Source organism: Drosophila grimshawi, unplaced genomic scaffold, assembly GCF_018153295.1.
Source record: "Drosophila grimshawi isolate 15287-2541.00 unplaced genomic scaffold, ASM1815329v1 contig_44, whole genome shotgun sequence".
NCBI lineage: Eukaryota > Metazoa > Arthropoda > Insecta > Diptera > Drosophilidae > Drosophila > Drosophila grimshawi.
The window spans coordinates 2437136-2461339 of NW_025063240.1; the positions used below are offsets into that span (position 1 = coordinate 2437136).

Consider the following 24204-nt stretch of genomic DNA (forward strand, 5'->3'; position numbering starts at 1 on the left):
CAAAATTACGGTATTCCTATTGTTTAAATGGAAACACGAAAAATGCATTGTTTGAATAGAAATACGAGAAATGTATTTTTTTGTCAATGAACAAGATTTTTTAGCAGAGCCAACATAGCAATAAGCTTGCCAGACATAACACGATGTATTAAGAATTCGAATTCAAAGCATATTCGAAAAGTAAAATATGTTTGGCTGTTAATATAAAATTATGAATTATGTATTCTACTTTATACTCTACCTACTTTTCATCTATATTTATTGAATATATGGTCGAGATAGTATATTAGTATATTTACTTATTTATTTTATAAGTATTTTGTCAACTGAGAAAGGGCAAAATAGACATTTAAAATCAGCAAAGAGTTAAAACTCTTGCTTAATAATTTGCTCCGAAAGTAGAAAATATAAATAGTAAATAGTGGTAATTTCTAGAGAACAAGCTCCAGCAATACATGTGCATCATCAATCACACTTCTGAATACTTTCTGCTAACTTGAAAGCTTGAAACATGGCTGGACTTACCCAAGAGACAAAACAAATCAAATAAACATTTTGGGCGTTGGCAGCGATAAAATTCAAAGGCTGATATATAGCACGAAATCCACTTAGCACTTCTCTGATATTTGCCAGTGCTGAATCTTAGCTATATTTAAATATATTACTAGGTTGTGAAATAAATATAGTCATTGAACCATTTAGAATTCGGCCTTTGTTGATATTGTTATGCAAATATTTAATATTTTGTTGATTCCTGTTGTTAATTATGTGTTATTGCCGCTTCGAGAAAATTCACTTAAATATGCCATAAAATAAATACTCTTACACACATATAATTTATCATTAATAATAATTCATCAAATAGTAATTTGTATTTTTCAAATAGTTACATATCCTAAAAAAAAAATTTATGACAGCAATTTCGAGGATTGAATATGCTTTCGTCAGTAGATTGTTTACTATTGTTGAGGCTTTGGATTTAATAAAATATGCACACAGTAATAATCTTCTCTTAATATAAGACATAACAATAAAGTGTAGTAGTAAATTTGACAATGCTAAAATTATCAGCAAGTACGTCACAAACAATCATCAGCTGCACAGAAGTTTCATTAAAATTACTTTAAGACTGTAAAATTGTATACACTTTATTATTTTGTATTTTTTCGGCATACACGTGACGAGTTTAACATAACCTCTTACAGAGTATAAGTATATACAGATATACGACAAATATAGCAGCGTCACTTATACGCAACGTTGTACGCATTGTCTCCGATGTTACAGTGCGTATGAGTGACATTTTTCGGTTCACGGCTGTTTAATTTCGTTTTAATGAGTTGTTTATCTTTGTGGGAGTTGTTGTTGTTGCCCTTCTTGTTTGGTTGTTTGCTGCGGGCGTCGTATCGTTGTTTATTATTATTTTTTTTATCAACTGATTTGGTTTCGTTTTTATTGCAGCTGCTTTTTTGATAGTTTTATTTTGTTATTTTTAAGCTTAACTGTTTAAACAAGCGCTGAAGAATAAATGTTTAATGAATGTTTAAGCTGTAAAGTCCAATCAAAAATTCACAACTGAAATGAAATAAATTAAATCATATTAATATTTTAAATTTTTTATATCCTTAATAAATATGTTAATTTAATAAAGTCTCCCATTATTGTATATAGTATTTACTCAGGTATTTTTTTCTCAAATACCACAATATCTGTATATTAAATGTATCTGTTTAAAATGCGATATTCGGACTTAAATCATTAAGGAGTTTTTCTGAGCACTCTTGTGTGGCATATGTGCAAAATGAATCCCCTCGAAATTCAGTTGATAAACTTTTGCGTCGCTTATCCTCCCGCACCTCAATTAAGTTCGAGTGGTTGGCAAATAAAGCTGCGAATTGTTAATTAAATTAGGCATTGATTAAATTTGCACGTTATTAATAAAGCGTCAATTGCAATGGCAATGCTATATTAATATTCATCATCACAAGCAACAACGTCATCATTGTCATATGGGTATTAAATGTGAATTTCACTTGCCCGAAACCCCCTCTTTAGCTTTTAGCTCCTCTAAGCTGCTTTGACGTCAATTCATTTATTTCATTCTATATAAATAAAACGTTTTTCGCAGCTTGCAACACTTTTAAGCGGATTATATAGAATAGTAAATATATAAATGTATATATATCTATAAATATCTACTATATATACAAATATACACACATGTATTCATATATATTCAGGAACATACACACACATGCTAAAATTATTTGTTATTTTCCCCAATTTGTTGCTTTATTGAATCAAACGCAAAATTCGCAAAAATATGCTAAATGAATAAAAACCCAACCAAAACGCAAGAGCAGCGCGAAACGGCGTGGCAGACAGCGGGGGCAACACGCACAACGTAAGAGCGCTTAGTAAATGCCAAATTAGCAACAGTAACTAAAATTGAGTTTGCCTTTTGCTAATACCCCGTAACAGGCCCAATAACTAAACAGCGAACGTGGCTCACACAAAAACAGTCAGCTTGGCTAACCGAAGTCGACATGATGCTTCAGCTCATAAGCCACAAAACGTGTTGGATTTGTTTCAATGGTGCTAATTGCTTAATTGAAACTGTTTTTCCATTGCATTTACTGTTAGCTAACCACTCCACCACCCGCCACCAACCCCCACACGGCCCTATCACAAGGTTTTTGGGCACACCGCCCCCGTTGTGCCGTTCATAGCCAAATGTCAATTAGTATTTGTCCGCTAAAAGCCAAAAAATCGACAATACCCAAAATTAGTTGCTTTCATTACAAACACACACTCGAACACACCATGCCAAACCCCACCAGTATGCAAATATCACGCTGCCGTATACGTAATATACATTTTGATTAGCATTACGCATCCGCCACGTTGCGCATTGGATATTTAAATTGCATGGTTAAAAAAAACTGTTCCATTTTAATTGCGAATTTGTAAATCTGCATGATTTGCTGCAGTCCAGCCCAGCCCATCATCATCATAATTGGTCGAGGGGCAGTTACAGCATATTTCAATAATTGAAGCGCGCTATATTTTTAATTAGTTAAATGCACGTTTAATTAGCTTTATAAATTATGCACATGCAGCGGTTAGTTGCAAGCTCTGCCATTTTTTTTAAATATTATTTACTCTGCAGAGCCAAGTTAATGTCGCTTTTTTTTTTTTTTGACTCTCTGCTGACTTTGGAGTTTACTTTTCCATAATTTATGAATGTTTGTTAAACAGACAGTCGGACTGGCATGATGGTCTTCCAGTTATGATTTATTTATGAATTGGGCATATTTTTTTATCAGTCTGTTTATTAGTTTATTCGCCTGTTTGTTTGTTTATCTTTTCGCTGTCACCGGAAATGAACTGCGATTTTTATTTATTAATCACTTTATGATTTATGGATAAATAATTGCAATGCTTTCTGGTACGCGAATGAGCTGTCAGCAGTGGTTTTAAATTGCGTTACCTGCAACCAGAGGAAGCAAGAATGAAAGCCAGACAGAATTTACATGAGGCAATATTAACCAGCGTGTTAAATGAAATAAGCTAAAGCGAAATGTTTAATTTTTTATTGATCGTTACTATAAAATGATGTGCAAGTTGTACGAGTCGTAATTCACTTCCTTACTAAATAATCAATCAACTATTTTTGACTGATCGTTTTCACATAAATCATACGCACCGTTACCAATTCAAATACTTTCAAAACATATTGCGCGCGCACAATAGTGTTGTAAAGCGACACACAGCTGACACTCTCTTTTAGACAGCTGCCCAAGCGGCTCACATTGTGAACGGAGCGCGGAGAGCGCACACTAAACAAAACAAAACAAAACAAAATGCGACGCGCAATTAACACTCACACTCTCTCACGCAACACAGAACTAATAGCAGACGCTACCAGACAACAACAACGGCAACAACAATAAGCAAACATGTTCCACAGTTTGACGACGCCGCATGTTAACGACCGCACAAAGAATGCAGCAGCAAGCAGCAGCGCAGCAGGCAGCACGCAGAACATCGAGCAGAGCGCGCAGAAGAGCAACGCGACTTGGCAAGCAAACAAGCCATCAGGCAGACAGAGAGAGAGACAGAGAGCAAAAGAGAGCACAACAGAACCAGAGCGCATTTGCACAAAGAGACACAGAGAGAGACAGAGAGGTAAAGAGCGAAAGAACTTGCTTGCTAGTGAATTGTATTGGCGACAAAAGCCAAGCGTCGCTGTTGTCGACATCTCCGTCTCCGTCTCCGTCTCTACCGCTGTCGCCGTCATCGCCGCTGCGTGTGGCTTTTATGGCTAGTTTTAAAATTAACCACAGCTGCAAAAGCAAAAAGCAAAAAGCAAAAAAAATATATATATATGAAGAGGCAGACAAAGTCGCAGACTGAAACGAAATTCAATTAAAAGGGAACAGCATAAAAGTGTGAAAATGCTGACACAGTCCAAAAAAAAAAGGGCTGCGGCTGTGGCTGAGACTGCGGCTTTAGGCAGCGATCAGCACAGACACGTACACATACACACACACACAAACACACAAACACACACACACACACACATAGAGCAGCAGCAGTGCTGCTGGCGTTGCCTTTGTTGACTGTACAACGGGGCGTATACTCGTTTTTTTCGGCTTGCGTGCTTTCTACAGCCGTCAGCCAAATAATATGTATACGTTGGTACATTTTTTTTTTAATCATATTTGTTGTTATTGTGTTTCGGTTTTGCTGCGCGCTTTTTACGCTTTCTACACGAACAGCACTAGCAACAGTAACAACAAAAATAACAACAACAACAACGGCAGCAAAACTCGCCACACTTAATTTGCATATTTTTGTACAATAAAAATCGCTGTATGTTTGCCACTGTGTGTATGTGTGTGTGTGTGTGTGTATGCTCTTGTCTGCCTGTTAGCTGTCAGGTTTACTATCTTTTTGGCCATTGTGCCTCACACACACACACACATACACACACACACACGTAAGGCAGACATTTGTTGTGGCAGCACCACGTCGTATGCGTAATATTGCATCGCCAGCGCATGCAGCAACCAAAATATTGTGTTTTTGTTCTGCTGTTGGCCCATTTTCTTTTTGTTCTTCTTGCTTTTTCTGCTTAGCGAGGTTTTTTAGTTTTCGCTGATTTTTAATACAATAAGAGTAGATTTCATGCTTTTGTTTCTCGCTCGCTTTTGTTTACAAACGATATGATGTCTAAAAAAAAAAAAAAAATACATTTATATATATATATATATATATATAAATGCATGCATGTACAAATATATATATATATATATATATATATATGTATGCAGTTATATATGAATATGTAGCAAAGTAAATTGTCATTGCGAAGCTCTGATGATAATAAAGCAAAGACTGCGAATTAATGCACACTAGTCAATAAATGAACACTCAAATCGAATGAAGAATAAACTATTGGGAACTGTATAAATGCTCCATAAAACCAAATTATTTGCATTTTATTTGTTATTATTCAAGCGATAAATATTTTGGCTAAGTGCAACGCCTCCAAAATTTGCATAGGACATAAAAGTCATTTGAATTATTCACTGAGACATAAAAGAAATCAAAATACACTTTATTTAAGCGTCTTGCTACTTTGAATAAGACTTTTCTTTTTATTTTAGCAGAGCTTGAATCTGATTCCAATTCGTTTGCTGATTCCGAACCAGATCCTTTCTCTCTCTCTCTCTCTGTCTCTGTCTCTCTGTCTGTGCCACCCCTTTTAATCGCACATATTTGACTGTACAAGGACCAAAGACTACCCCATTTAGGAAATGACAAATAACCTTGAGTTTTGCACTCTCGCAGTATGCACACCCACCCCCCTTTCGCTGATCCCAGAATCGAAGCCAGCAACTGAAAAATGTACAAAGGGCCTGGCAGCAGCAGCAACTGAAGCAACAACCACAGCAACAGCAGCTGCTGCTTGGACGGCCATCAGCACAATAAAACTAAAGGCCAAAAGAGGTACAAGATACTAAGAAACACACCCCAAATTTGCACAGTGTCATTTGGTGGTTGTGGCAAGGGTTGATTGGTTGGCAGCAACAGCAATAATTGCATGCAGAAATTGTTAAGAATAATAATCAATGTATTTCCATTGGACTGTTTGTATATGTTGTAAGTAATATTTTTATGTGTGTATAAATGCTCGTTGTCTTAAATTACAAATGATACTTTTGTTCAAAGTTCGCTGACTTTTTGCGTGTCTTGTCTTTTCCCTTAACTTATGATTCGAGAGAATTGATCAATATAAAAATATATATATATATCTTTTTCAATGAGTTGCTAAAAAAAAAGAACTTTATGCTTAACATGTATGTATAGTTTATAGTAAGCAGTGTTCAAATGATTTAGGTATGCATCGAGTTCTTATAAATTATATGTATATGGATAAATGATTGTGTATAACTAGCTTTAATTTGGAATTGGAGTATGTGTAATGTTTAAAAGAGTTTACACATTGCGTAAATTGCATTATTCATGACTGGCAATTCAGTTGCTTTATGTTATTTTTCATCAAATTACAAAATATTCTGCGCATATATCAAATATAATTCCAATAAATTGAATTTTGTTTGTGTAAATACAAAATACGAAAACGTAAAATTGTTTGTTTGTTTTATCTTCTTTTTTTTAATCCAAGTCGGTTGCCATGAATTTTGTCAGACAATATGTAGAAAAATTCACAGCAATTCAAGTTGAATGGTTTTGTTTTGTTTTGTTTTTTTAGTTCTTGAGCATTTCAATTCAAGCATTTTGCAATTCATATCGTACTTAAAATATTTCACAATATTTCATTTATTATTTGACTCTGTGTCCATATTATGTGTATAAATATAAACTCTTTGCAGTCTCTTGTTTTTTTCTCTTTTGTTTTGTTTTTTGATTTTTGTTTTTGTTTTTTGTTTCTTTCGTACAATTAATGCTTTTAAAACGTAGTCTTTTCTGTTCGTTAAATGGTAAATTAAATGCGAAATAAAGTGTTTTGTCTTGGCTGGTTCATCTTCTTCATCTATCGCTTCTTAGTGTGTTCATCCTCGTAAAAATAAGTTTTGTATACATATGAAGAATACTTAATCCCTGCAAAATTGAAAAGCTTATAAAGAAAGTGAAATCGTCTCCAAGTCTGCGCGAGGTGTCCAAACTAAACTAGAAAGTTTTCAAGTACAGTTTGCATCTTAATGCTAATGAGTAAGATTTGTGGATTGGATTGGATTGGATTGGATTTGATGCTGATAAGTCTTTAGATTTCCGCCTGTTGCCCAACAACGGTGAAGTAGCTGGTTATCTTGCGATTGGCCTTCGTCTTGCCATTGCCGGATGCGGCGTCCACTGCTGAACCGCTGGACAGCGCATTCTCCTTCTCCGGGGTGATCTCCTCATCGTCGTCCCCCTTCGCCGGCTCCACGTGCATCGAGACTGTAACCGACACCTGCGCCACAGTGCCAGCGCCTGCATCTGCTGCGGACAGTTCCGTTATGGTGTGCTTCTCCTCCTCAACAGCTGCCGGCGTTGCTGGCGCTGACTCCTCGGCGATGTCGGTGAGCGTACTGAGGCTACGCTTCAGCTCATTCAGCAGCTTCTCCTGCGCGGCAATCTTCTCCTGCAGCTTCTCGCGACGCGGACGACGCGCTGCAGGCTTCGCTGGCGCCGGCTGCTTCGATTGCGGCACTATAGTTAAGTCGCCGCCATGTTCGCGCTGCTGATGCCGTTGCAAGTTGACACGGGAGGAGTAGCCACGCTGACAGGCAGTGCAGATAAACGGCTTCTCACCTTAAAAGGAATCCCAAGTCAATGACGAGGTGCATTTAACGGATAGCTAGAGATTGACTCACCCGTGTGCCGTCGCATGTGGACACGCATATCGATTTTGCGGGAGAAACGCTTGTCGCACATCTCGCACTGGATGGGCTTGTCGCCGAGATGCGTGCGCCGATGCACGATGAGATTCTGGCGGGCACGGAACGCCTTGCCGCACAGGTCACAGCTGTACGGCTTCTCGCCGGTATGGACGCGCACGTGTATGGCCAGATCGGAGCTGCGCACGAATCCCTTGCCACACCGATCGCACTTGTAGCGACGATCGTTCTTGTGATGCCGCATATGCAGCGTCATGTCCTGTTTGGTGGCCAGCGGCAGACCGCACAGCTCGCACTTGAATGCCTTCTCGGTGCGATGGCGCATCTGGTGCTCCACCATGCGCATCTTCAGGCGGAACGCCCGTCCGCACTGGCCACACACATGCGGCTTCTCGCCGGTGTGGAGACGCAGATGATCCTGCAGTCGGGAGAAACGCTGAAAGGGTTTGCTGCAAAAGTTGCACGTGTGCTGGCCGCTGCTGCTGCTGCCGTTGCCGTTGCCATTGCCATTGCGCTGCGATTCCTCGGAGGATTCACGCTTGATGGAGGAGGCAGCCGCAAGGCTGTCATCTGTGGAGCTATTTTGTGGCGTTGTGCACTCGGCCTCCGTGTCCTTATCTTCTTCGTCGTCGTCATCGTCATCATCCTCATCTTTCACATCGACCACGTAGTCCACAAAGTTGCGTGCTTTGCGCACGCGTCTCGGCTCTGTTTCCTCCTTGATTTCCTGCTTTTCCTCCAGCTTATCTTGCTTCGCGTGCTGCTCCTTCTTCTGCTCCTCCACTTGCTCCTCCTTCTCCTTCCCCCCTTCGATTGGCTTCTGTGCTTTGCGTGCTCGTTTGCGTTTGCCATTTTGACTCGCCTGCTGCTCTTGCTTTGCCTGCTCCAGCTGCTGCTCCTGCTTTGGTTTCTGCTCCTTCGTCTTGCGCGTGCGTCCTCCACGCTTACCCACTGGCAGCTTGATAACCATCTTCTTGACCTTGGGACTACGCTCGGCTGTTATTTCCGCCACCATAGCACTAATCATTGCGAGATCATCTTTATCCGCCGTCTCCTTCTCCGGCGGCGGCGTCTCTGGCAGCTCGACTGCCGGCACCGGCATTGACTTACTGCTGGCCCCATCACATGGTATGCTGACCATGGGTTCGCTGGGCTCCCGCTTGGGCACCAGCAGCTTACAGATGCCATGCTGCTCGCTGAGATGCGCCTGCAGCTGCTTGCCTTGCTCAAATTGTGCATCGCAAGTGGAGCACAACAGCTGTTGCTGTTCCCTCTCTCCCTGATCCTGATCCTGATCCTCATCCTCGTCCGCACTGCGCCTCAGCAACAAAAGTTGCGCACAGCATTTCATGTCACTCAGTTTGAGGCCCTCACTCAGCTCGATAGGTGGCTCCAGTTTAACTGACGTTTGCCTCATCCGTGACTGGTGCTCCTCGTGCCAGTGGTGGGCGAGCGCCTGAGCATCGCCATAGAGCAGGGAGCACTCAACGCAACTGTAAATCAGACGATGCGTTTTCTCATCCGCATATATTTTGGCAGCAACAATCGATGAGGGAGCGGGGGCGCAGATGGGAGCGGGCGGAACAGCGGCAGCAACGCTTGCGCAGCTGCTCTTTGAGTATTTGCGTTTGTTTTTGTTTCGCTGGTTCTGGTTCTGGTTCTGGTTCTGATTCTGATTTTTGTTGTTGTTTTTGTTTGTGCTGCCCGGCGGACGCCCACGCGGTTTGCGCGACGCCGTCGTCACTTTACCGTTACTGACCTGCGTCTCTGCTGCGGCGGCGGCGGCGGCTGCTTTAATATCATCCAGGCGTATGCGTTGCGCCTCCAACTCAGCCTCGTCCTCACTGTCGATCTGCAGCACAACCTCATCATCATCATCATCATCATCGGCATCTGCATCGTGAACCTCTTCGATATCCAGTTCGGATTCAGAATCCTCATCGGATTCGTCCGTATCGTCGACTGCGCAGCGCAGCGACGCAGCTGCGACGGCGGCTAATCCATTATGCCGAGTCTTTTTCGCTGCTGCTGCGCTGTTTTTGCCGCTGCTGCTGCTGCTGCTGAATCTAAGCATTTTCGGCAACGGCACATTTGTCATTTTTAGCATGTCAATAATACGAACAATTATTTTGTTTGTAGTTTTATTGTTTATAAATTCCACTTCTTTCCTATGTATTTTTTTTTTGTGTTTTTTGTTCGTTTAAATAAATATATAATTATTATAGCTTCAAGAGCAGAGCAAAACGCGCACCACTGAAGCTACTATAACAAAACTAAATCCACTGACGCCGCTGGCAGATTTTTTGTTGAACGCTCTTGCTACCTCTTTTTCTCTTTTTCTCTCTCTCTCACGCTCTCTCGCTCTGACGCTCTGTTGCTCTCTGAGTCTCTTTTGTTCTTTGAGCGCACATTATGACGTTTGAGTGAACTTGGTTCACTGAATCGTGCTGCCAGATAATAAATAACAAATGTGATCATTATTGCCAGACCGAATATCTTGATAATTTGAAACAAGGTGGCAGCACTGTAACTTTATTAAAGCTGATGCGCTGTTAAGTGCACTGATCGACTGCGCAGCACTGTTAACCTATGTAGTTTTATGAACATATCGATTTTTTTATAGCAAAAAAACTTAACGAAATTTACGACTCAAAGTGTTTGGCGATAATCTAACGTAAATGTAAACATATTCAAAGGCGCTGCTGCAGCTGCTGCTAATGCCGTTTTGATAGATATTTGACTTTTACCCAAGCATATTTGGCAGCCAGGCCAAAAACATTTTACTTATGCGACTCACGCTCACAATTGGCACGTTTTAAGTGTTTGCCGCCACTGCATCTTTCACCGTTATTTTTCTTCTTGTTTTTATGCGCACTGTTTGCGACTTCCTGGACTTTTTGCGCTGCTTCGTGGTTAACCGTTATGCCCCCCACACAGATCAAACACACACACATACATAAATATTAGCACAGCCTATTGTGTTTTGTTTGGTTTTTTGTTTTTCTTTTTCTTTTTTTATCAAGCACAAATTGTGTGTACATTGTTTGGCCACATTTCGTTACGCCGGGCAGCATGTGCAAAAGTCAATTTGAAAATTGCGGCAATGCCAGCCGCATCAGTGCCCGGCCCCCTCTCCCACTCCTTCCCTTCCCAATACTAAACAGTCTGTTGCTGTTGGAGCTGCCTGGCAACTCTGGTACTTTGTGGTCCACTTTTCATTGCGCTGCCGCAGCCGCCATCGACGCCGCCGCACGCACATAAACAACATTCAGCCCGACCCCGAGCCCCCTTCCCCCACGATGCCCTCCTCGCACCCGCATTGGCAAGTTGTTTATATTGTTTTTAATAACATTTAACGCTGTGGCAACATGTGCGCTGTGCACTGCATAAATTACTCTAACTGCCTATGCGGCATTTGACTCAAATAATGTTAAATGGACAACTAAAAAAAACTACGCGTAACAGACAAGCAATAAATATCCCAATAGTTCTGGGAGTTCGATTTAGAAATCAAAAATACATTGCATGAATTATATTTAAACTGCACTTTTTTGGGCTTCAACATTAATATGAAAATACTTGAAATAAAATTTTAAAAAATGCAATTCAAATTTCCTTTTCACAAATAAATTAAATATAATAATAATCAAGTAAATAAACTAAAGTTTAAATATTAAGAAAAATAAATATTATATTTCAAGTGATAATTGATAAATATTTATTTTATTTTTTGAGATTACATTTTAAATTGTAAATGTATAAATAAAGAAAAGTATAAATATTTAGATCAACAGATATTATTTTTCAGTTAGCAATTAGCAAATGCGTTAAAGTATAATAATTGAATTTTTGTTTAAAATATAAAAAATTACATCTGCCATATTGAAAATTATGCAATACAATAACTTAACCAAAGTAAGATTAGCAAATATTATTTTCCAATACATAATTAACACATTAGTGAAAGAACAATAACTTCAAAATTAGTTGTTATAGAATAAAACAACATGATAAACCCAGCACTTAAAAGATTACCACAAATAAATAATGAAATAAATAAATACTTAATTAGCTGAGATATCATCAGCAATGTCAACCTTAATATTTCAAAAGTTACCTGTACCTGAAGTTGGCAGACAGAAAACATAAAGCTAAATATTTGGTCATTGTTATCGTAAAGTTGAATTAAGTTTTTCGGTTAGGTTTTTGGACATTTCGTGAATTGCTCATTTTTCTAGTGAGACAAAAGCAAAATGCGGGCGTCGAACAGGCGGCGGCTTCTGGCCAAAAGTGAAATAAAGGCACGGGAAATGAAATATTTGCGAACAAATAGACACACTTATTACATTTTCATCCTGGCTGCTGCTGCTGTTGCTGCTGTTGCTGCTGCTGCTGCTGCTGCTTCCTGTCCCCTTTGTTAATGTTGTTGTTGAATGCTTTTGGCGCGTGTTCGCTGCTGCGGCAATGTCTTCATGTTGTCTGTCTGTTCTCGTCCTTTTTATTGTTGTTGTGCCTTTAACTGACATGCCGCAATTTTTCTTCATTCCCCATTCCCCCACACGCCCCGTGCGTCGGTGGCGTGCCCCAACATGTCTGAGATGGATGGGTTACTTTCCTAATAGTTTAGCAGTTAGTTAAAATGAGCTACGCAAACTAACGGGAATGTCGCCACACAACTAGCCAGCGAAATGAGCAAATCTACAAAGGAAAGCCAATGAAAATTTAAGCAAGACACTAAAAAAATGTAATAAAAAGTTTCTTCGAATTGTTATCCTAATTTTCAATGGCTTTGTATCTCTTATCTTTTATTTTTTTCTTTTTTATATAAAGCTAACTTATAGTCTAAAACCTTAAGCTGAATCATATTAAAGCGCAATAGCTGAAAAGGCCTTCAACTCGTTAAGAGTTTACAAATTTACATTTTGAACGCGAGTAAAGTTTAATATTTCATTTTATTTAGCTGCTAGTTGCTTTTTTAACAAATCTAAAATGAGATTAAACTTCTCGCTGGTGGGCTCTGAAAGCTGGATAGCTTAATATCTTAAATTCTTATTCAAGGAAATTTGTTGTGTATCTTTTGATTTTATGCATTCTGGAATACTTAATTTTTAGTAAACCCCATAAAATTTCTTTAAAACAAAAACGAAAAGTATCACATATATTTCACAATAATTATACAAGTTATAAATCATATTTATTCAAGCGAATTATGTGGATTTCGCTGTGCTACATCTAGAATTCTTGGCAGCGCATACAAAAGGCCCAAAAAAAAAAAAAAACTGAAACCATCCTTTCGCATGTCTTGTTGGCCATGCCAACATGTTCATAATCATTTTTCTTGTTTCCACAATGCCGCAGCAAAAGAAAAACATTGCAATTTTCTCACAGCATACGTTTAGGAGTAGACCAGTGTGTTTGAAAGGTTGTTGTAATTTTGACAAAAAATATTTGCATGTACACATGTACCTTGAACAAGTTTAATTAGTTAAGAGAGAAGTGCCCCGCCCACCGCCACCGCCACCGCTCATTTCCCCGTTGCAAGCGAAACCTTGGCAGACGCATAAAGCTTGGGGCTTCAAGCGTTTGACATGGTTCAGACTCCACGGGGAGGTATAGTTTGCAGTTAACGCCTACCGGATAATCCTCCAGACATTGTCTCGACAGCCACAACTTCAAATATACAAAGTTGGGCCAGTGGATGGGTAAAACGGGGATCAAGGTATTCTCGAAGTAGCTGTTCTGGTGGGCAACTAACACTAGTCACAATAATGCTTCAAGGACGCCTTGGCCCCAGTCGGGCGCACACATTGGGGAGAAATTTAAACGGCAATTTGGTGCCGTGTTTACCAACCCCAAGGACAAAGGACAAGCAAAGAGCACCAGCAGCAGCATCCAAAACTCTGTGGCTTCTGGAGTTTTTACTTTTAGCGGGTGGGGGCGGGAGGCCGGGCCATCAACTGCTTACGTGCCTGGCAAGCATCACCAGAGAACCGGAGAGGGAGACTGCTTCCCCATATATCCCCTCAATGTGTCTGTTGTTATTCTTGCTTACTCGCCTGCCAGCCATCGGCATATAGACTACATAGCCATGTTGTCCTGGGCACATCATTTTCTTTGTTATTTTTTTTTTTTTGTTGAGCTGCGTCGTTTGTTTTCTTTTTTGCTTCGGTTTTGCGGTGGTTTTGGCGCCCAAATCCACATACACAAAAGGAGGGAAGAGCAGCGAACACTAACGCTTAGCCCCACCGAACATAAAGTGTGTTTAACTTTTTCGTGAACGCCCAAATATCTTTGGCCTGCCTTAGGTTATGCTTTTTGCTTCTGGTTGTTAGCTCCCTGCTGCTTGTTGTCCTTAGGTTTTTTTTTTTTTTTTTTTGGGTGGGATCGCATCTCCATGACCTTTAGCATATTGACTAGTGAGGTTATTTGGTGTCCATTTTGCTTTTGGCTTATAACTTGCGGCGCATACTTTATGCACAACGCACTTACACTTTGTGCCTTTTCTCGCATTTTTTGTATTTTCTTTTTTTTATATTGCGCGTTTCATTCTTTTTACTGCTGCACTTCATTTTATTGTGGTGCTAAGCTGCGCTTGGGGAATTGAAATGCGTATATCCTTGGGGCTTATGGCGACAGACAGTTCATCAAATGAAGCTCTTAAGTGACATGCCCCACAGCTCATAACTTGATATTTGATAGAGCTTTAACGTTGGCCACGTTGGCCACTCTGCCACAATTTTATATGACACTTTATTTATTTTATACAAAATTAAAAATTAAATTAAATTGTGATGTGTTTGCAAATCAAACAAAATAATTCAAAACATTTCATTAACATGCCAACAATATATTTAGTTGTAAAACAAAAGTTTTTCTTGTCTTTCGTAAAATCTTAAAAACTTATTATAATATTATTTAATTAAGATTTCTTAAAAAACATAGTAGACTATTTTGAAAAAATAAACTAAACAAATATAATGAAATATTGCTGCAAATGTGTAAAGTGTGGATAGTTGGGATCAATGTCTTAAACATATGTCAATCAATATTAAAAATTCTGCAAAAGAATCGATAGATCACAGAGAAAGAGAGAGGGAGTGAAAAGAGTCGATAGTTATGGAAAAATAAAATGTGACACGTGCTGCCAACCCGTCAACAAATCAAGATAAAAGTCAAGTCCTTTCAGCGCAATTAACAAAAGTCAATTGAAAATTACACAAAATGGCTTGAGCTCTGCTGAGCTGTTGCCACAACAGAACAGCTTAACCAAGTCTGAATGGGCACTCCATATGGTTAAGCAACCAACCCTCTCCACCTCCCATCATGGACTCCCCATAACATACACAAATGACAATGAGTTTCCATTTTGTCGGTTGCTTCGGTGTCCTGTGTTGGATCATCAATTTAATTTTGTGAGCTTACAAAGCGTTGCATAAAAAATGAACGTCCATTCATGTGGGTGTGAAAACGCTCCCGGTTACAGCCGCCAGCGCCAGCGCCAGCTTTTAAATTTCCACCCGCTGCCCACACACCCACACACACACACAGACACACAGAAGGGTGTGAAACGAAGCGTGCGCCATTTTCGTGTGTTTTTTAAAGCCACGCAGCATGCGGCTAATCTTCAAAATCGTGTAGCACGTCTCTAAACGCTTGCCGCATCAACAGTTTCTATCTATCTCACTAGTGGGAGGGCGGCCTTCATGCTGACTCACCTCAAGCGAGAGATTGGGGAGGGGCAGGACATTGGGTATTTTCCCCCGAAACAACAGGGCAATTGCAATAAAAAATGTTGTTGCCTACTTTTAAGGGTTGGACGCAGCTTGCACATTTCCGCCAGCGGCAGTTTTAGTAGCTTACTACAAAACGTTGCGACATTTAAACATAAAAATTTCATTAATGCACAGCCCAACCCCCCAGCAAAAAGAATACGTGAAACTAAAGCTTCCAGTGGCTGTGTAAAAGGTGGGGAGTTGGATCGTCCCAAAGGTACTACAGAATTGATTTGGTAATTTGGATTGCTCTTATGCCCTTATGCCCTTGCCATCGAGTATTACAGCTGGGCACATGTGTCTGCCGTTTGTCAGGCCAGCTAGCGAGGCTGCTTTGATGAACTTTACAATATTAGGCAGTAAAATATGCTCCAAAATAAATAAATCTAAATATATGTAACTCCAATCGATTGAATTTTTCTGTGAAAAAAACATTTATTTTTCTAATATACAAAAATATACAATTTTAATTCTTCTGCACATTTTGTTCAGCGTTGGAATTCGAAATATTTCGGAGTATACAAAAAATGAAACAACAACGTAAAACATATTTAAATTATACAATACGTAATGAATAATTACAATTTTTTTTAATTACTTGACTGAACTTTCTATTTAAAATGTACACAATGAGTTTTGTATTGAAACCATGCTTGTCTTTTGAGATATTTAGACAAAAGCCAAGTCAATTGCAAGATTTATCTTGACCTGACTACATAAATACCTGTATCGAATTTATACTACATATCTGCAAGGGTAGTTTTAGTTCGATACCCGAAAAAGTTCTCTCATGTTTCTTTTGCCGCTTTTTATTTTTACTTGCTGAGCGGATGTTGAGAGTTCAAATCGGGGAATTGCTGTTGGGTTCATTTATAATTGATAGAATTCGTTTAAATCAATTACGAATGTCTGTTTGTCTGCTTTCAGATCGTGCCAATCATAGCGATGCCAGCATCGAAATCTGCCGCCACTGTCCGCCTGAATATGAGGTGGAGTCACTGCCCTCCTATACGATTGTCTCCGGCCTGCCCACCTATGACGATGCACTCGAGGAGTTCCGCAAGGCGGGCATCATACTTCGTCCCGCCCTAGTGCCCGTCATCAAGATATTTGAGAACGCCAACAATGAAGCAGGTGGCGTCAAGGAGCCCTCTGTCGCCTACAGCCTGGTGGAGACCTCATCCAGTTCCGCCAGCGATGCCAATGCGGACACTATTTCCCTGACATCCATCACATGCAATTGTGGTGGCTCCTCGCCGACTGGGACGCTGCCAAGTTACAGTGCCGCAACGGCAGCGGCGATGACTGCCACTGCGGCAGCTGGCAATCCGCTCAACTCGCAGGTGATCGAGTTGTCGCCGGATCATCTGGCCTCGCTCTCCCAGAAGCGTCTCTCGCTGCAGATCTCATTCAACAACTCGCTGCGGTGCCGGTCACGCTCCAATATGCGCAATCATTTGCTGCGCTCACGCGCCGTGGGGAACTCCGCCGTCCTGGGTCCTATAGAGACAACATTGGCCGCCGCCTCGGTGGTCACAGCACCAGCAGCAACTGGGCATATCCTGCCGCACATACATCGATCCTCGTCAACGGTATCGCTGTCCAATGAGCGCCAGTTGCTGGATCAACGCTTGAGACATTTGCATCATCGCGGCTCCTTGTACTGAGAAGGAGCCTGAGGAGCCTCTGTCCTCAACTTTCAACTACTTAACACTTAGTTCTTAGCGACAACAAAACAAACTGATTTATCTAATTAATAAAGTGCTTATGAAAATGTTAAAATTCCAAATACTTAAATTTCTTTAAATTTCTAAATTAAAATTCTAGTTGAATAAAAGCATTTGATGGGGTCAAATTGGGTACTTAAAAAAGTCTTTGAAGATTTTAAGATATAGAAAGTAATCACAAACTGTAAAATATGACAAATCTTGGGCTTTCTTTCTTAGGTTTAAACTATGAAAACTTGCAACATTATTGGGTTTTCAGTAAAACTGATCTTTTCATGAGGATACCTCTGCAGCAGTGGCGATATTTAATGTAGAAATAGAAACACTTCCAAATAAAGAAAATATTAACAACAATCACAGCACTAACACCGGAATAATAAATTGCTTTATAAATATACTTGTGCAGACTTGCCATTTTGCATGTTAGACCCAGTCTACTCAGGACTCTCTTCACTCTCAACGATAGGAGTTGGAGGACTTATAAGGTGTTCTATCAATCATAATTACCTTTCCTAAGAATAGCTACATACATTCAATATACGATCATATTGTTAAACAGGCTTGAAGACAGAATATGTTGCATATGTTAAGAAACACGGTGTTAATTGTTTGAATTATAATATCTATTTCCCAATATGCCTTATAGACAAACATTCTTAGCAGCTGTAATGAGTAAGTTTTTATTCTTTATATAAACACGTATATCAATTACTTGTTTAGGTCATGTCCTGTTCATTTTGCGCTTTTGCGGAGACGTCTCCGCCAATGCTGTACAAACTTTACGACAAAATTAGTATGTTGAGGAATAGGAGCAGACAGACTCTAGTCGTCTAGTCGTCCAGACCAATTATTTTTATATCTGCATATATACTTTATGGGTTGGCAATATTATAATACACTCTGCACAGAGCATTATTAGAATAAGCTGAAATTCAATCTCGTCTTGTCATAAATTGAATTCGTAAGTTTTGCTCATTTAGTTTCACCAAAATATATTCGTCAAAATAAACGTATTTTGAGCAGACAAGAAGACCAAACTTTGGGTTGGCATTTGCTATGGCAACGATTTGCTTTGCGTTGCGTTGTTTATTGGACGCCGAAGGCTTTTATGAGTCTTCGCCAGAGTTTCTCGTGAGCAGCGATGAGCGGCACAACACGGAGCGGATTGGTGCCCACACCGAAGCGGCATATCAAATATGTCAAGAAGGTAAATAGAAAATAACATTTCTCTAGCAGTTCAGTTAAGTTAAGTTAAACTAATACATGTGGCTGCCCTGCAGCGGAAGAACCTTCATGCGGATGATTCGCGTATGCCGTTGAAATTTGAGGCCTTGCCGATGCCTCTGTCGCTGCGTCCATTTGGTGGGCTGTTCAATCCGTTTGCCAAAGGCTGCTCGGTGCTGTGCAACCATCCGGCGCCGTCAGCTGTCAAGGATGTCATAAACCAGCTGAAAACATCACTAGCCATTGAGGGCAAAGGTCCCTTGCAGGCAACTAAGGAGAAGTCACTTGAGGAGAAACTGCAGCCGCATGAGGCGGACAACATACCAGAGGATCTGTTCAGACGCTACGCGGAGACCGATTCCCGACCCATGACGCCGACACCAACTGTGACCAGTATCCATACGCGAAACAGTGCGGGCTCCTTTTATAGGCGCTGCATTACGCCAGAGTGGGGCAAGCATGAGAACATTCAGCGGAAGAAGATTATATTGGATCTGCGGCGCTCGCACTCACAGGAAACGCTCTACTGGAAGCCCAGCTCGGAGCTAACCCAAAGCGGCATCGAGGAGGGCAAGAAACCCAAGAGCGCCGGTGCAAATGAGGAGAAGAAGCCCCGACGACAGCCGTCCAGTGAGCAGCGACCCAAATCCTCGCTGGCCACAGCCACTCTGACGACTGGCGGTGATCAACACATCGACCTGGAGCCCAAGCCGCCGAAGACGTGCATCAATGAGCACGAGATAAGCGACGAGGATGCGAGACGGGGCAAAAGGCGCAAGAAACTAAAACCCACACAGGGTTCGTACAGAATATTATCTAAAGAAGAATTTTACAGTCTACAAACAAATTTAGAAAGGTTTTATTGAATATTCGGCTCATAAATAATAATTGTTGACCCGATGCGATTTTTTCTTTTTTTTTAACATATATATTTAACAAGCTGTAGTTGAAATGTTTCAGCCACCACCACATTTCACTTGAGCGAGGATCCAGAGACTCAGGTGGCCACCTTGGGTCCCGATTCGCTGAATGCCAGCACCAGACCCAGTCTGATCCCAAATTCGGTTAGTCTGCTGCCCAAGGATAAGCGCGAGATTGAGCGGGAGCCCATATTGCTCAAGGGCAGTTTCCTAACCGACGAGGCCTTTCAGACGCTCAAAACGGATCTAACAGTGGATTTAATTGAAAACACATTTGGGAGATATGTGGGTATAGCTGAATGGGTCAATCCATAGTAGACATGGACTCATGTCGGATTTTTTCCAATAATACACAATATTTATTGCTTTAAATATTTATTTTTGAAAAATTAGAAGCAATTTTTAATTGATTTGAAGATATTTATTTTTCATGTGATATTTTTATTAAGAGATTATCTACAAAATCAAGTCTTTATTTTCACAATTATATTTTACGTTAATTCTATTATTGTATTTTGGTATTTCAAAAATGAATTTATTTAACTTGTTTTCATCAATTAGGATGTGGACAACATATTTTTCCTAAGAAGCACAGCAAATAAAATTATTTTAAAAAATCTTCGTTAATCAAAGGCAATTAATTTAGATTATCCAGCTTTCAGAAACTTTGAGCCACTATACAAATTTAATATTTCAATATGATTTCGAAGAAGAGCTTAATTTTAAATTCTTTAAAATACCTTCTTTGCCTTCCTTCAGCTCAATCGTGCACTGCGTGAGGCCATCAAGTACATGCCGAAGACAGTGCACAAGCCGACTGAGGAGGTGGATAAGACAACGGTCAGCTCGAGCAACAAGATGCCGCGAAAGTTCTCCAAATCGGCGACGCGATTCGATGTGCCTATGGATCTCTCCATGCTCAAGAGTTTGTATAAATTCGTATGCATGTCTGCCTGTCTAGCTGAAACTTTAATGTCTACCCTCGCAGCCATGACACCTTGGACCTACCTGAGCAAATATGTGTGGGTCTCGCAGCAGCGAAAGCAGCTCTACAAGCGCGTCTTCCTCAAGCATCTGAGCCGTTGCGAGGAGCCGGAAACTGAACTGGCCTTGGGCAACGAGGAGACACCGCTCGTGGAGTACAAGGAGCGCACAATGTTGTGGCGCAGTTTGCCGCAGGCACTGGAGGATGTATTGGAGTTTCATGGCACCGAGAAAAATGTGAAAAATACCCTTACCACATTGGATTATCAGTCGAATGGCAGTGGAACTTTGGATTTTCGCGCCTGGTGCGGCATTGTCTCATTTGCCGAGCGTTTGGCGCTCTCGAATCCCGAGTGCAGTGATGATGACTCCTGCGATGAACTGGAAAAGGCTGACTTCAATAGCATGGAGCAGATAATTGATCAGTTTGAGGTGCCTGAAAATTTACGCGAAATTTTTAAAATTATTCGCATTACACACAAATTAAAATATTAAATTCATTTTGAAATGTAATTTCAATAATAATTAAGCGATAATAGTGAAACGATAACTTTGTACTGCTTGCCATTCACAAAATGCGTTCCCACAAACAGCTGTTGCTGCAAAGAGTATCGATACTTTTGTACCCATCATCATTAGTTTGTTTGCTTTTTGCTGAATTTTCTATAATTAAATTAATAAAAGTGATAGAACTGCATTATGGCCACCCTAGAAGATAAATTACTGGGCGAGAAATTAGAGTACTACTGCAGCAGCAGCGAAGGCGAGGACAATGCCGACGATGGCGACTCCGAGGAAGGCGCTAGGGGCTCTTGCAAAGGAGCCGCAGCTAAATCCGGACTGACACTCAACACAGACCCCAATGCAGCGCCACCGGGCGGCTATCGCCAGCAGCAGGGCTCAACCAATACAGGGCCCAAGGGCGTTGTGCAGGACTGGCAGCGTTTCAAGCAACTGGAAGCGGAGCGTCGCGAGGAAACGGAACGCCAGCGCTTGGATATGGCTAAGAAACTGACAATGACCACAACGACATCTGCAGAGGATGAGGAACGCAAGCGTCAGGAGGAGCTGGATGCTGAATTTGCGGAGCTGATGAGCGAAGACTTTCTGCAGCAGTACCAAAAGCAGCGCATGGCCGAAATGCTGCGCCAGACGGGCCACCATCAGCAGTTCGGCAAGGTAGTGCAACTGGGCACGCACGAAGAGTTCCTGGCCTGCGTGGAGCAGGAGAACAAGCACACGACCATCATTATACACATCTATGAACGTAGCCAAACCGCTTGCGCCACGCTTAATAAATGCTTGGATACGCTGGCCACCGAATATCCGTCCATTAAGTTTGCCAAGATCTGCAGCTCCGTGGCTGGCATGAGTCGTGATTTTCGCACCAAGGGACTGCCCGCTCTGTTGGTGTACAAGGCCCAGGCGCTGATTGGCAACTTTGTGCGGCTAACTGATGATTTGAGCGATGACTTTTTCGCCTCCGATGTGGAAAGTTTCCTCATCGAGCACGGCATCATAGTGGATAAGGCCTTGTACAACTAGGAATATGTACTTACTATATAAAGAGGAGCTGACCAAATGATGTGTTCGAACGTCTCGCATTTATGTAGATCGCAATAAGTCCGTCAGTCAATAAGTCGGGATGTCTCAAATGTTTTGAATTTAGTTATTTATTTTTCAGTAATAAGTTACATTATGATTCTTCAAAATCTTGTATACAGTTTTATGTGCAACTTTTTTGTAATGAGAAAATAATCAGAATGACAAATTTATTTTGTTTTTAATATATACATGTACAAAAGAATCTAATTTAAAAAGTATAATATTTGAAAAATGTATTCGAAATGCATTCGCAGCAGATTTACACAAAAAAAAATAATATATATATATATATATATATATATATACGGATGTATTACATCCACATAGAACAGAACCTGCACACTTGACACGGTAATTCCTTTTTGTTTTTGTTTTTCATCATCAATAATATACAATACAATAAACATAAGATTTATATAATATTTTTATGGGCTAATGAATGTACTTCACTCAAAATCGTACTATGTAAGATTTATACATATACAATATATATGTCTATATATTTATATAGCTTATAGCCTAGCATAAACGGGCAATATAAAAATTATGTTGATAATAAAACTTTTGCTAATCAACAAATTGGTGTTGCTTGGTTTCTCTCTCTTCATTTTTAAGTTGGTTTTTCTATTCTTTTTTTGTTTAAAGAGCTCCTTCAGATTGGGCTTCATACTATGTATGAAATGGCCAATTGAAAATTGTTTTTATATCTTAACTAAGCCTAATTACATATATGTATGCATAAATTCAAGTTTGTTTTGTTTTGCTTTGTTTTTTTGTTTTCGAACAATAAACACAAAAAATTGTAGCACAGCGAGTGAATTTTAACTTGGATGGATTTTTCGCACAATTCCACGAAAAATCATCAAATTAGGGGATTGTTAAGGCTAGGAAATGGTACAGATTCGGCAATGTGGAGATAGTGATCGGGGCAGTGAAAGAGTTTGGTATTAATATATATGACATGTTCTTCAGTTAGGGTTAAGTAAATTGGCATTAACTGGGCAAGTTCTTAAGTCTGGGAATGGTTCTTAATTATGTAAATTTAATGTACTCGTTAATCTAATTAAATTGTTTTCACTTCTGCACCTTTACTGTGGGTTGTATTTTTGCCTAGCCTCGATCGTATTGCTCGAGCTGTGCTAGCACTAGTTTTAGTTATTAAATATTAATATATGTGGAACTAACTTCTAGCGTTGCTAAAATGAGCACTTGCTTACAGCGTCATTTAGGATAATATTATATTTATTTTGCTTTTGTATAATATGTTTTGATATTCACTGTTTTCACGTCTTGATTCTTGGTTCTTTATATGTATGCGAACTGTGATAAGGTCAACGTTAATTTTGTAGAGGATAAAATCATTTCGATCACAACCAAGTTTCTAGGCTAGATGGGAAATATGTTATTTTAATAGGAAAGGATCATTGTGTTCATATCGATTTGACACGGTTAAATTTGATTCAGTATATGGAATACTGTGAAAAAAATGTGATTCTTATCTTATCCTTGGTAAGGAATGTTACGAAAGATATTGGAGAATAGGCAGCGTCAATCGGTACTCGAAACAAATGCGAAAATACGCAACTACGTAAAAAGTAACTTGGTGATCAACAATTCTCTAATCTAAGATCATATAATATCTAAACATTTAGAGTAAAAGAAACAACCTATCATTGGCGAGATTAAAACTACTACACAAACGTATAGTTTTAAGTTCGAAGCCAGACGTTAAGCAATAAATACTAAAACATATTTCACAAAAAATTAAACAAAATACTATCTTAACTGCACAGTAAGCTTTTGCTAACTTTAGAAACGTCAGAACCTAGACTCACATATACAAATATAATATATATATATAACATATATCTTTTGGACACACAGACATTAGCTATAAATATATTACAACTTCGCTTGGAGTTTCTTGAAACAAGAAACTATTACTTAAATGCTATATAATTCTATATACATGGGTTTTTATAAGTATTGTGTGAATTTAAATTTTGTATATTCAATTTTTTTTATCTTTTCGACATTGTTTTTGTACTATTATTTATGTGTA

At 39.8% G+C, this 24204-nt stretch overlaps 4 protein-coding genes across 5 annotated transcripts in view; 3 read left to right on the forward strand and 1 right to left on the reverse strand.

Annotated features, from left to right (window-relative positions):
• LOC6570862 overlaps positions 1 to 17473 on the forward strand; it is a 39115-nt gene extending 21642 nt beyond the window's left edge. For both annotated transcript variants that reach the window (XM_043215611.1, XM_043215609.1), the window contains exon 2: positions 16610 to 17473. In XM_043215611.1, the coding sequence (XP_043071546.1) occupies positions 16610 to 17349 (740 nt within the window). In that variant the 3' untranslated portion in view covers positions 17350 to 17473. The remainder of the gene's footprint in view (positions 1 to 16609) is intronic.
• LOC6556683 (zinc finger protein 37) lies at positions 6915 to 10061 on the reverse strand. Its single transcript, XM_001985442.3, has 2 exons — positions 7887 to 10061; positions 6915 to 7824 (listed from the first exon to the last, which is right to left on the reverse strand). The coding sequence occupies exons 1-2, from the start codon at positions 10015 to 10017 to the stop codon at positions 7295 to 7297; spliced, it is 2661 nt and encodes an 886-aa protein (XP_001985478.2). The 5' UTR covers positions 10018 to 10061; the 3' UTR covers positions 6915 to 7294.
• A 1041-nt stretch (positions 17474 to 18514) lies between the features above and the next one.
• On the forward strand, positions 18515 to 21032 carry LOC6570368. The gene is made up of 5 exons (XM_001996565.3): positions 18515 to 18616; positions 18690 to 19431; positions 19594 to 19838; positions 20313 to 20478; positions 20542 to 21032. The coding sequence occupies exons 1-5, from the start codon at positions 18551 to 18553 to the stop codon at positions 21030 to 21032; spliced, it is 1710 nt and encodes a 569-aa protein (XP_001996601.2). The 5' UTR covers positions 18515 to 18550.
• Positions 21033 to 21197: 165 nt separating this feature from the next.
• LOC6570370 (phosducin-like protein) lies at positions 21198 to 22420 on the forward strand. Its single transcript, XM_001996566.3, has one exon. The coding sequence runs from the start codon at positions 21237 to 21239 to the stop codon at positions 22080 to 22082; it is 846 nt and encodes a 281-aa protein (XP_001996602.1). The 5' UTR covers positions 21198 to 21236; the 3' UTR covers positions 22083 to 22420.
• Positions 22421 to 24204: the final 1784 nt, after the last annotated feature.